Genomic DNA, 14,042 nt, shown 5'->3' with positions numbered 1-14,042 from the left:
TTGTAAAGTACATCAAAGCCATAGTAATTGTTCTTTTTGATTGTACATCCACAAAGGAAAGGTTAGGTGGACTTTGCACTTTCCATTTTCTCTGGCCCACACAAACAACAAGACAATGGAGCCCACACCGTTGCATGAAGCAGGCTTCCGTTTCGATATCGGGTCATAAAAAGAAGGGCAAAAGCTGCTGGAGAAACTCTTCTACCTCCAGTACCTTGCTTGTGTCTCCAGAATCCAGCATCTGCAGTCCATTGTGTCTAAATTTTAAATGGATCCTCAAACGTGAATCAGTTTTGAAACTAGGGCAGCCCTTGAGAATCTAAATGAATAGTTTGCGCACCTTTCAGATCAAAGGATTTACATGAGAGTCAAGAGGTTTCAGGTTCAAATTACCCCCAGACACACAATTTGGGCTGCTGCTGCAGGTTAGCACAGAGGAAGCTACACTGTAGAAATGTTTTCTCTCAAATAAGGCATTTACTGCAGGTTTCTTCTTTGCTTCTTAGATGGAACAGATTATCTGATCGTTACCCACTAACGTTTATAGAAGCTTGCTGTTTGCACATTGTCTTTAATATTTTCAATATTACAACAAGACAATGTTTCAAAATGTCTGGATATTGTTCTTGTATGTCCAGAGGTATTAAAGCAAGAGGATTTACATGAACACAGAATATTCTGCAGATGCTGAAACCACACACAAATGCTGAAGGAGCTGAGATGAGGAAATCTACAGATACTGGAATTTCAAGCAACACACTTAAAAGTTGCTGGTGAACGCAGCAGGCCAAGCAGCATCTCTAGGAAGAGGTACAGTCGACGTTTCAGGCCGAGACCCTTCTCGGGGCACCTGACGTCCTGACGAAGGGTCTCGGCCCGAAACGTCAACTATGTGTGTTGCTGAAGGAGCTGTACTGGTTAGGCAGCGTCTATGGAAGGGAATAAAGAGTCGACATTTCGGGCCGAGACCCTTCATCACGACTGGAAAGGAATGGGGAAGGAGGGCATGCTAGAAGTTGGAAGGTGGAGCCAGGTGTGTGGGGGAGGGGGAATGAAGTAAGAAGCATGGAGGTGATAGGTGGAAAAGGTCAAAGGCTGGAGAAGAAGGAAGCCGATAGGAAGGGAAAGTAGATCATGGAAGAAAGGGGAGGAGGAGGGGCATCATGGGGAGGTGATAGGCAGGTGAGGAGTTTAGAAGAGGTAAGAGGGTAGCCAGAGTGGGGAATTGTAGCAGAGGCGATGGGGGGGGGGGGGGTGAAATTACCTGAAAATTGAGAAATTAATGTTCATGCCAGAAGTTACCCAGATGGAATATGAAGTGTTGCTCCTCCAACCTCTGAGAGTGGCCTCATCATGGCAGTAGAGGAGGCCATGGACTGACATGTTGGAAAAGGGATTAAAAATAAAATGTTTGGCTACTGGGAAATCCTGCTCTTCGCAGATAGAGTGAAGGTGCTTTACAAGTGGTCCCCCATCTATATTAGGTCTCACCAGTGCAGAGGAGGCCACATCAGGAGCACTGGATACAGTACATGGCCCCAACAGATGACCCCACTCAGGATCAATAGGACATTGACTCCCACACCATAAGTTCCCCATCTCTACAAATCTGAATGTCCAGGTAGGCCCATTGTTTCTGTCTGCTCCTGCCCCACTGAACTGCATACTGTGACTCCATTTTTTCCCCCTTGGTTCAGTCTCTTCCCACCTACGTTCACAAAACTTCACATGCTCTCAGTGTCCTCAACAACTTTTAATTCCCTGGCCCTGGCCATCTCCATGGATGCCCAGTCCCTATACACTTCTATCCCCCTAACAAGAAGACCTTAAATTTCTCTGTTTCTTTCTCAACAACAGACCCAACTGGTTTCCCTCCACCCCCGGCTTCTTCTGTTTGGCAGAACCTGACCTCGTCCTCAACAACTTCTCCTTCAGCTCCTCCCACTTTCTCCAAACTCAAGGTGTAGTATTGGGCACCCGCATGGGCCCCAGCTATGCCAGCCTTTTTGTTGGCTGTGTGGAACAATCTGTGTTCCAAGCCTTCCCTGGTAATGCTCCCCAACTGTTTCTGCACTACATCAGTGCTGAGCTCATCAATTTCATCCAACTTTGCCTCCAGCCGCCACCGCGTCCTTGAATTCATTTGGTCCATTTCTGACACACCTCTCCCTTTCTACTATAAGCCTACTCACTCTCACAGCTACCTGGACTATTCCTCTTCTCACCCTGTCTCTTGCAAAAATGCCATCCCCTTCTCGCAATTCCTCCGTCTCCGCCGCATCTGCTCTCAGGATGAGGCTTTTCATTCCAGGATGAGGGAGATGTCCTCCTTTTTTAAAGAGAGGGGCTTCCCTTCCTCCACTATCAACTCCGCTCTCAAACGCATCTCCCCCATTTCACACACATCTGCTCTCACTCCATCCTCCCGTCACCCCACTAGGAATAGGGTTCCCCTGGTCCTCACCTACCACCCCACCAGCCTCCGGGTCCAACATATAATTCTCCGTAACTTCCGCCACCTCCAACGGGATCCCACCACTAAGCACATCTTTCCCTCTCCCCCTCTCTGCTTTCCGCAGGGATCGCTCCCTACGCGACTTCCTTGTCCATTCGTCCCCCCCCATCCCTCCTGGTACTTATCCGTGTAAGCGGAACAAGTGCTACACATGCCCTTATACTTCCTCCCTTACCACTATTCAGAGACCCAGACAGTCCTTCCAGGTGAGGTGACACTTCACCTGTGAGTCGGCTGGGGTGATATACTGCGTCCGGTACTCCCGATGTGGCCTTCTACATATTGGCGACACCCGACGCAGACTGGGAGATCGTTTTACTGAACACCTACGCTGTGTCCGCCAGAGAAAGCAGGATCTCCCAGTGGCCACACATTTTAATTCCACATCCCATTCCCATTCTGATATGTCTATCCACGGCCTCCTGTACTGTAAAGATGAAGCCACACTCAGGCTGGAGGAACAACACCTTATATTCCGTCTGGGTAGCCTCCAACCTGGTGGCATGAACATTGACTTCTCCAACTTCCGCTAATGCCCCACCTCCCCCTCGTACCCCATCTGTTATTTATTTTTATACACACATTCTTTCTCTCTCTCTCCTTTTTCTCCCTCTGTCCCTCTGACTATACCCCTTGCCCATCCTCTGGGTTTTTCCCCCGCTCCCCCTTTTCCTTCTCCCTGGGCCTCCTGTCCCATGATCCTCTTGTATCCCTTTTGCCTATCACCTGTCCAGCTCTTGGCTCCATCCCTCCCCCTCCTGTCTTCTCCTATCATTTTGGATATCCCCCTCCCCCTCCCACTTTCAAATCTCGTACTAGCTCTTCCTTCAGTTAGTCCTGACAAAGGGTCTCAGCCTGAAACATTGACTGTACCTCTTCCTAGAGATGCTGCCTGGCCTGCTGCGTTCACCAGCAACTTTGATGTGTGTTGCTTGAATTTCCAGCATCTGCAGAATTCCTCGTGTTTACCCTTTCTCCATCTCTGTTTCCATTCCTAGACACAAACTGTCTACTGATATCTTTTATAAACCTACTGACTCCCATAGCTGACTTGACTATACCTCTGTCCACCCTGTCTCTGAAAATGCAGTTCCCTTTACTCAGTTCCTTTGTCTCTGCCACATCTGATCCCAGGATGAGGCTCTCTTTTCCAGGACATCAGAGATGTCCTCCTTCTTCAAAGAAAGGGATTTTCCTTCCACCACCATTGATGCTGCCTTCATCCACATCTCCTCCATTTCCAGGGTATCTGACCTCACTCCATCTTCTCTCCACCTTAACAGGAAGAGTTCCTCTTATCCTCACCTACCACCCCTCTGAGCCTCCGCATGCGGCACATCATTCTCCTCAACTTTCACCATTTTCACCATCTTTGCCTCTCCCACTCTCTTTTTTCCCTAGGGATGACTCCCTTGTGATTCCCTTGTCCATTCATCCCTCCCCACTAATCGTATTGCTGGCATTTATCCCTGCAAGTAGCAGATGTACTTTCAGCGCCCCAAACAGGTGAAGCAACATTTCAGGTACAAATCTGTTGGGGTCATCTACTGTATCCGGTGCTCCCAAAGGCGACAGAGCCCAGACAAAAGGGTTGCTCTGCTACTCTTACTGAGGAAAGCCAGACACGTGGAACCTTGGGAAAAGGAAAAGAAAATGAAACTGAGCTTTTCATAGTTTGTGAGGTAAAATCCAGCATCGATTTTGTGGGTGTGGAGCAACTGTGCGTGGTGGGTGGGGAGCCATCTGAGGTGGTTGAAGAGAATGGGGTAAGATGACAATTTCACTGGCACAAGGGTTTGGAATTAATAAATTAATCTTTTGTCTCTTCATATTGATAGTGAAAGGATGTGTCATTGAGGATGGGGATTTAATTTCAGCACATGACTTCATCTAACACGCTATTGAAATCAGATCATCCTTTCGCACTATGGCGCCTATCATGCACAGTGCTTGTGGAATTTAACAGTGCTTTCCTTGGCCAGTGATTCATTAGCTGCATTAGATCATCACGCAGGATCAACTGTGCGTTTGAGAGTCTGGGGTCAAGGACTGGAGGCCTGGAAACGGAGGAGGGGCTGGAGGCCTGTGTGTGTGAAGGGTGGGAGGGTGGGAATGGCACTTGTTTTGTTGTTGTCATGCTTTGTTCTGTTATTCAAAGTTCAACGTAAATTTATTATCAAAATACCTACTGAATGTCGCTATATAAAACCCTGAAATTCATTTTATTGCAGGCATAATTAATAAATTCAATAACCATAATAGAATCAAAGAAAGACCAAACCAACTGGGTGTTCAACCAGTGTGTAAAAGACAATAAAATGTGAAAATATAAAAAGAAATAATAATAGTAAATAAGCAATAAATATTAAGCATATGAGATGAAGAGTTCTTGAAATTGAGTCCATTGATTGTGGGGGACATTTCAATGATGGGGCAAGTTGAGTGAAGCAAGAGCCCGATGGTTGTGGGGTGAGACGTTCTTCTTGAACCTGGTGGCTTGAGTCCTGAGGCTCTTGTACCTTCTTTCTGATGGCAGCAGCGAGAAGACAGCATGACCCATGCGGTGGGGGTCCCCGATGATGGACGCTGCTTTCCTGTGACAACGCTCCACGTAAATGCGTTCAATGGTTGGGAGGGCTTTACCTCTGATGGACTGGGCCATATCCTCTATTCTTTGTAGGATTTTCCCTTCAAGGGCATTGGTGTTTCCATACCAAGCTGTGATGGAGCCAGTCAATATACTTCCCACCACACATCTATAGAAGTTTGTCAAAGATTTAGATGTCATGCAGAATCCTTGCAGACCCTAATGGAAGTAGAGGCACTGCTTTCTTCATAATTGCATTTACGTGCTGGGCCCAGGACATATCCTCTGATAGGACAGCACAGGAATTTAAAGTTGCTGACTTTTTCCACCTCTGATTTCCCCCAATAAGGACTGGCTCATGGACCTCTGGTTTCCTCCTCCTGAAGTCAATAACCAGCTCCTTGGTCTTGCTGGCATTGAGGAAGAAATTATTGTTGTGGCACCACTCAGCCAGAGGTAGTGAATCTGTGAAATTCATTGCCACAGATGGCTGTGGAGGCCAGGTTATTGGATGTATTGAAAGCTGTGGTAGATGGATTCTTGATCAGTAAGGGTTTCCAAGGTTATGGGGAGAAGGCAGGAGAATGGGATTGATAGGGATAATAAACTAGCCACGGTGGAATGGCGGAGCAGACTTGATGGGCCAGATTCTACTCCTACCTACTCTGCATGGTCTGGTTTTGTCTGTATTTGCTTCCATTATGCCCTTATCCTTCTTTGCTTTGCCTACTTGAGGGGAGCTGGTTTGGCTACAGTTGTATGCAGCTGGCGGCTTTCAAGGACTTTGCTAAGCATGAGTGCTTCCCCCACTTAAGTGGACTTTCAACCCATTATAAGAGTCAGGCTGAGTTTAACTTTTCTAGACATCCACTTATACGAACTTTGCATCTGATATCATAGGACCGGGAGTCCTGGAAAAGGAAGTGTCTTTCCTAAAGCTCCCTCAGACCAGGGATTGAAGCATATGCCCTTGTGGCCTGTATGACTCAGTATCCCATTATTATGGTGGATCTAATCATCTCAGTACAGCTGTCTGATAAAACTATACTCATCAAACTTTGGCATAGGACCTACAGATGGATATTTTGAACATTTTTTAGAAATCAGTGTTTCTCACACTTTGTGATGTCCATATTCTCTTCTTAACCAAGCCCCCTTCCCCTGCAAGACACCTCTTCCTCTGTCTGTGACATGAGCCCTCTTGCCCTTTGTCTAGCTCTTACCCTCTTCCCTTCTTCCTCTCTCCCTCTCTATCCCCTCCTCAGGGGTATTTCTGAAACTATGCTTTGACCAGACTAAAACAGTCAAGACCTTACATCCAGTGTTAAAATGGGAGCAAGCTTAATGATGTTGCTTGTCTGGTGATCTCTCAAATCACACAAGTGTCCCCTTGTGTTTCCTTGCAGGTTCTGTGTAACGGACCAGGGACGTGTGTGCCTCCCTGTATATCTGCCCTGTTGCTCGGAATATTTGGAATGAAGAAGGTGCTGATCCTCTACGTCGAGAGCATCTGCCGTGTGGAAACGTTGTCCCTTTCTGGGAAGATATTGTACTGTCTGTCAGATTACTTTTTCGTCCAGTGGCCCACGCTGCAGAAGAAGTACCCTAAGGCAGTGTTCCTTGGTCGACTGGTTTGAACATAGTTTTGGAGACGGGGACACTGATTGTAGAGATAATGTTTGCTTGCAGATGCCAGGAAGCAGCTGCAGTACAGAATAAATCACGCTCCATACTCTGTAGGGAGGAGAACTTGCACTGAAAAGTTTGGTGTGAATTTATGATTTTGTGGACTTATTCACTAGATTGACATATACAGTCTCAAGATTGTTACCAGGCCAGAGAACAAAGTGTTAGCCATGAACATCAGAGTGTGAAGGAGTCAGCGTCCAAATAAACAATCTTACAACATTCTAAACGCTAATAGATTCCTTTGTTACTCCCACTATTTAGGATTACAAAGTAAACAGTATGTTTGTCATTGCACCCTTTTATTATAAAAGTTTATCTATGCATGAATCGCCCATTCTCTTACCCCCATAAATTTTGCTGGCTCATGTCATGTATTAAGTGATAGTTAAAGCCTTTTTCACCTTACGAGACCAACAATTTTAATGGATCTACACCAACTAATCTTCGAACAGTTCACTACAGTCCATGACTACAAATCAACATAACAAAGAAAAATGCAGAGTATATTGTGTAATTGTTCGCCCCACTCCACTTGCCCATCACCCACGCACTCCTCCGCTCCTCCCAGCCCATTTCCATCTGTCCTCCCTACCTCTCTTATCTCGTTCCACATACCACCTTCCTTTCCTGTCAGATTCCATCATCTGCAGCCCTCTCTTGCCTCCACCTGCCATCTCCCAGCCTCCATTGTTCCCTCCTCCATCTGCCAATCACTCCTCCTCACCTGTGTCCACCTCTCACTCCCCAGGGCATGTTTCACTTTTCTCCTTTCCCTCTTTATACTGCCTACTTCCACTCTTATCTGTTTAGCTGAACGCTCAAGACTCTCAATCCAAAATGTTAACTGTCCATTTCCTCCACATATACTTCCTTGCCCACTGAGTTGATTGCATTTTTCTCAGATTTAATATTGTACTTTTCTTGATTCATATTAGCCCTTTGCAAGAATGAGTGTTGAAACTATATTCATTGCATCTCGAAAATAGCAGGTAAGCACTTCAAAGAAGATGCACACTCCATTAGTCACTCCAAACGTTCATTTCCTCCATCCCTGACAAACAGCAGCTACGGTGTGTGCCATCTTCAAAATGCATCGCAGTTACTGAATCAACAGCATCTCTCAGGCCCTTTTACCATCAAGAAGGACAAAACCACCAGGTGCAGTGAAGTACGGCCACCTGCAGACTCCCCTGAGGTTGTGCGGTGTCCTTACTTGGAAATGTATTGCTGTTCTTCCATAATTGCCGGATCTAAACCCTGGATCCCCCTTCTCAATGGCACTGTGGAAATACCTTCAGCAGAGGTACTGCAGCAGCTGGAAACATCTCCTTCTCAGGGCAGTTAGAGATGAGCAATAAATACTGACCTTACATGCAATGCCTATAGTACCTAAAAATAAAGTATTTTTTTTAAAGAAAAATCAGATCTAAAATCTGGGGTTTGCTCCCAATGTCCTGCACAGGAGTCAGTTAAAAAGTCTGCCTTAAACTTGGCAGAGATTCAATGTGTACAGAATGCAACAATAACTCATGGGCATCAGCCAGTTTCTTCCCTTTCAGTGTTGCTGAGTTATGGTAATTATATTCAAAATGAATTAATGTGCAGATTCCTATCCTGACCTCAATGTGTCATGTTTATTCTATGTGAAATGTAAATGCTATTTATCTGTGTTATGAACAGAAACCAACTCAGATTGGAGTTTAAAGAGTCTTTGAGGAAACTTCACAAAAATAGATTTGTCCTGCAGACCTCAATTCACGCAGGCTACAGCTGGGAGCTACAAATCACTTCCGGGATTAAAAGAGGAATCTATTTGTATTTATGCTACTGTACTCATAGATGGACTCGCTTCAATTTCATTAAGCTTCTTAAATGTCCACTTCACTAACAAGGGCCAAGAGGGGGAAAAAAACTGCAATTTGAGATGGTGAATCAAAATCGGCTGAGTTGAAGAGTAGCAAGAAGCTTTGCTAAAGCATTGACCATTCATTATAATGTGCTAAACAGAAAATTAAGAAGAAAAAATGTTATCATTCGATATTGCAGGGAAGTGCAAAAAGTCTGCAGATGGAATTGGAGCAGCATGGCGCTGTTGCTCCCCTTCTTACCCCTTTCCTTCTTCTCTTCCCCCTTCTTACCCCTTCTCCTTTTACCCCTCTTACCTCTTCTCCTCACCTGCCCATCACCTCCCACTGATGCCCCTCCTCCTTCCCTTTCTCCCATAGTCACTCTCCTCTCCTATCAGATTCTTCCTTCTACAGCCCTTTACCCCTTCCACCTATCACCTCCCAGCTTCTCACGTCATGCCTCCTCCTCTTACCCCCCTTACCTGGTCTTAATTAACATCTACCAGCTTGTACGCCCCTCCCCCACCTTATTCTGGCTTCATCGCTCTTCCTTTCCAGTCCTAGTGAAGGATCTAGGCCTGAAACGTCAACTACTTATTCCCCTCCATTGATGCTACTTGACCTGCTGAATTCCTTCACCATTTTATGTGTGTTGCTTAACATATTTGAACTTTTAAATTTTTTAAACTTGTCTGTCCCTTTACCGCATTGCACTTAGTTAAAAATAACTCTGTGTCAAACTTTTGGTTACTTGCCTTAATATCTGTGTATACAGTGCCTATAAAAGGTTCCCCATCCCCAAGAAGTTTTCATGTTTTATTGTTTTACAATATTGAATCACAGTGGATTTAATTTGGCTGCTTTGACACTGAACAACAGAAAAAGACTCGTGTCAAAGTGAAAACATCTCTACAATGTGATCTAAATTAATTACAAATGTAAAACACAAAATAATTGTGATTGCTTAAGTATTTACCCCCTTCAGGTCAGTATTTAGTAGATGCACCTTTGGCAGAAATTACAGCCTTGAGTCTGTGTGGATAGGTCTCTTATCAGTTTTGCATATCTGGACACTGCAACTTTTCCCCCATTCTTTACAAAACTATGCAAACTCTGTCCAATTGCATGGGAATTATGAGTGAACAGCCCTTTTCAAGTCCAGCCACACATTCTCAATTGTATTGAGATCTGGACTTTGATTTGACCACTCCAGGTCATTAACTTTATTGTTTTTAAGATATTCCTGTGTAACTTTGGCTTTATGCTTCGGGTCATTGTTTTGCTGGAAAACAAATCTTCTCCCAAGTCGCAGTTCTCTTGCAGACTTTGTCAGATTTTCGTCCAGGATTCCCCTGTATTTTGCTGCATTCATTTTACCCTCTACATTCTCAAACCATCCAGGGCCTGCTGCAGTGAAGCATCCCCACAGCATGATGCAGCCACCACCATGCTTCACGGTAGGGATGATATGGTTTTTGATGATGTGCTCCATTTGGCTTACGTCAAACATAGCACTTGGTCTGATGGCCAAAAAGCTCAATTTTGGTTTCATCAGACCATAGAACCATCTTTCAGCTGACTTCAGGGTGTCCACATGCCTCCTGGCAAACTCTAACTGAGATTTCATGTGAATTTTTTTCAACAGTGATTTTCTCTTTGCCACTCTCCCATAAAGCTGCAACTGGTGAAGCACCCGGGCAACAGTTGCTGTATGCGCAGTCTCTGCCATCTCTGCCACAGAAGCTTGTAACTCTTCCAGCGGCTACACATGCCACACATGAGGCTACATAACAAGATAAGAGCCCATGGAATTAGGGGAAAGTTACATACGTGGATAGAGTATTGGCTGATTGGCAGGAAACAGAGAGTGGGAATAAAGGGATCCTATTCTGGTTACCAGTGGTGTGCCACAGAGGTCCATGTTGGAGCCACTTCTTTTTACATTGTACATCAACGATTTGGATTATGGAATAGATGGCTTTGTGGGTAAGTTTGCTGATGATACGAAGATAGGGGGAGGGGCCGGTAGTGCCGAGGAAACAGAGTCTGCAGAGAGACTTGGACAGATTGGAAGAATGGGCAAAGAAGTGGCAAATGAAATACAATGTTGGAAAGTGTATGGTTATGCACTTTGGCAGAGGAAATAAACGAGCAGACTATTATTTAAAAGGGGAGAGAATTCAAAGTTCTGAGATGCAACAGGACTTGGGAGTCCTCATACAGGATACCCTTAAGGTTAACCTCCAGGTTGAGTCAGTGGTGAAGAAGGCGAATGCAATGTTGGCATTCATTTCTAGAGGAATAGAGTATAGGAGCAGGGATGTGATGTTAAGGCTCTATAAGGCGCTGGTGAGACCTCACTTGGAGTACTGTGGGCAGTTTTGGTCTCCTTATTTAAGAAAGGATGTGCTGACGTTGGAGAGGGTACAGAGAAGATTCACTAGAATGATTCCAGGAATGAGAGGGTTAACATATGAGGAATGTTTGTTTGCTCTTGGACTGTATTCCTTGGAGTTTAGAAGAATGAGGGGAGACCTCTTAGAAACATTTTGAATGTTGAAAGGCATGGACAGAGTGGATGTGGCAAAGTTGTTTCCCATGATGGGGGAGTCTAGTATGAGAGGGCATGACTTCAGGATTGAAGGGCATCCATTCAGAACAGAAACGCCAAGAAATTTTTTTAGCCAGAGGGTGGTGAATCTATGGAATTTGTTGCCATGGGTGGCAATGGAGGCCAAGTCATTGGGTGTATTTAAGGCAGAGATTGATAGGTATCTGAGTAGCAGGACATCAAAGGTTATGGTGAAAAGGCAGGGGAGTGGGAGTAATGGGAGAATGGATCAGCTCATGATAAAATGGCAGAGTAGACTCAATGGGCCGAATGGCTGGCTTCTGCTCCTTTGTCTTATGGTCTAGTTGTCATAGGTCTCTTGGTGGCCTTCCTCACTAGTCCTCTTCTTGCACAGTCATTCAGTTTTTGAGGACAGCCTTCTCTCGGCCAATTTACAACTGTGCAATATTCTTTCCATTTCTTGACGATTGACTAAACTGTACTCTATAAGGGACATTCAATGATTTAGAAATTTTCTTGTATCCATCTCCTGACTTGTGCTTTTTAATAACCTTTTCGCTTAGAGTGTTCTTTTGTCTTTGTGGTGTAGTTTTTGCGAGGATACTGACTCACCAGCAGTTGGACCTTCCAGATACAGGTGTATTTTTTTACAATGATCAGTTGAAACACCTTGACTGCACACAGGTCTATATATAGCTAGGACACCTTAACTAATTATGTGACTTCTAAAACTAATTGACTGCAACAGTGATGATATGGTGTGTCATATAAAAAGGGGGTGAGAACTTATGCAATCTATTATTTTGTGTTTTATATTTGTAATCAATTTAGTTCACTTTGCAGAGATCTGTTTTCACTTTGGCATGACGGAGTCTGTTTTCTACTGATCATTGTCAAAAAAGGCGAATAAATCCACTGTGATTCTATGTGGTAAAGCAATAAAACATGAAAACTTTCAAGGGAGTGAATACTTTTTATAGGCACTGCAAACTTCCATAAACCACAAGTTAAAGGTAGGAGAAAATTTATGGATCAGAATGGGGAAGAAATGTGAACTAAGTGATTTTTGATTGTGGAATGATTGTTGGCGCCAGTTGGGGTGGTTTGAGTATCTCAGAACCTGCTGATCTGGGATTTTTACACATAACAGTCTGTAGAGTTTACAGAGAGCGGTGTGAAAAACAACAAAAAAACATTTAATTGGCAGTTCTGTGGGCAAAAATGCTTTGTTGATGGAAAAGATCAGAGAAGAATGACCAGACCTGTTCAAGCTGACTTGAAAGCAACAGTAACTCAAATAGCCATATGTTACAACCATGGTGTGCAAAAGAGCATCTCTGAATGTCAAACTTTGAAGTGGATGGGCTACACAGCCGAAGACCACAAGCGTACATTCAGTGGTCAATTTATTACCTCCTATAGCTATAAAGTAGCCACTGAGTGTAGTCAATTAACACAGAAAGAGATCCTTCAGCCTGTCAAGTCCATACTGACCAATAAACACACTTTTACACAAGCCCTACACTGTTCCCATTTAACACTCTCTACAATCGTATCAACATCCCCCCAACTCCCGCCCACCCCAGATTCTACCACTCACACACACATTAAGGACAATTTAAAATGACCAATTAACCTGCCAACCTGCACACCTCTGTTATGTGGGGGGAAAACCACAGAAGAACATGCAAACTCCACACAGTCAGCACTGGAGGTCAGGATTGAACCATTCCTTTGTTCTGAACTGACCTGGAATATGTGGTCAAATGTCAGCGTGGACTTGAAACCAAAACCTTTAGGCTGTTAGAGAAGGTTGGGACCACTGAATGAAAGGAATCAAAGGGAGGCTGAATATATTCTGAGCGGGTGTGAAGAGGTTTGGCACAGTCCAGAGCTTCATGGATGATGACAGAAGTTAAAGAAAATACAAAGTTTAAGAAGGAGTCATAGGATAAAGGGAAGGCTGCTGGGATGGAAGAAGAGAGAAGTGGAAAGTAAAATGTTCTCTGGAGATTGGGTTTCCAATTACAAGCAGGTTGCAGGAATCATTAGGAAAGATTAATTAAAATGTAGAACATAGTACTACTGCACAGTACAGGTCCTTTGGCCCACAATGTTGTGTCGGCCTTTTAACTTACTCTAAGATCAATCTAACCATTTGCTCCTACATAGCCCTCCATTTTTTCTATCATCCAAGTGATGACAGAGTTTCTTAAGTGCCCCTAATGTATCTGCCTATGTCACCACCCTTAGCAAAGCATTTCATGCACTAACCACTCCCTGTGCAAAAAAACCTACCTCTGGCACACCCCCAAACCTTCCTCCACTCACTTTAAATTAGCCATTTCTACCCTGGGAAAAAGTCAATCCACTCAATCTGTGCCTCTTATCATCTATGATAAGATTAACTAGAAGAATACCAGACAAGAGACGAGCTATGATACTCAGGTGAAAATGCAGATAAGCAGAAAATATCAAAGAAACAAATTCTGAAAGCGTTTTTAGTGGGTAAATAATCAAAGTTCATTCATTGGTAAATCAGTAACTAATTAAGTAAAAACAGGACTATGGATAATTTTCAAACAAAAGGCTATTAATAGCCTGCACTTAGGTTGCTGTTGAAACCAAATGTGGTGTAGTCATAGCTGAACTGGTCTACATTGTCTCCTGATTCGGACAGGTCTGGGTTCATGATACATCTTGGACATTTGAACCAATAGCCTTCTTTGTTTCTTGGCTGAGGGAGTGTTAGATGAGTTGCACTTTGGAGAAGATACTGGACCAACCACTATTTTAAGGATGGTGGAAGCGATGAAACATTATCCATGCACT

At 44.2% G+C, this 14,042-nt stretch overlaps 2 protein-coding genes across 6 annotated transcripts in view; one reads left to right on the top strand and one right to left on the bottom strand.

Annotated features, from left to right (window-relative positions):
- alg14 (ALG14 UDP-N-acetylglucosaminyltransferase subunit) overlaps positions 1-7,032 on the top strand; it is a 120,986-nt gene extending 113,954 nt beyond the window's left edge. Inside the window, exon 4 of the mRNA XM_072273495.1 lies at positions 6,509-7,032. Coding sequence (XP_072129596.1) covers positions 6,509-6,739 — 231 coding nt within the window. The 3' untranslated portion in view covers positions 6,740-7,032. The remainder of the gene's footprint in view (positions 1-6,508) is intronic.
- The window catches only part of LOC140205799 (uncharacterized), a 70,260-nt gene that overhangs the window by 20,916 nt on the left and 35,302 nt on the right, over positions 1-14,042 (bottom strand). The window lies entirely within an intron of this gene.

This window comes from Mobula birostris, chromosome 12 (assembly GCF_030028105.1).
Source record: "Mobula birostris isolate sMobBir1 chromosome 12, sMobBir1.hap1, whole genome shotgun sequence".
NCBI classification, from domain to species: domain Eukaryota; kingdom Metazoa; phylum Chordata; class Chondrichthyes; order Myliobatiformes; family Myliobatidae; genus Mobula; species Mobula birostris.
Note: the sequence above shows the minus strand (reverse complement) of the source record. Positions and strands in the feature narration are given on the sequence as shown.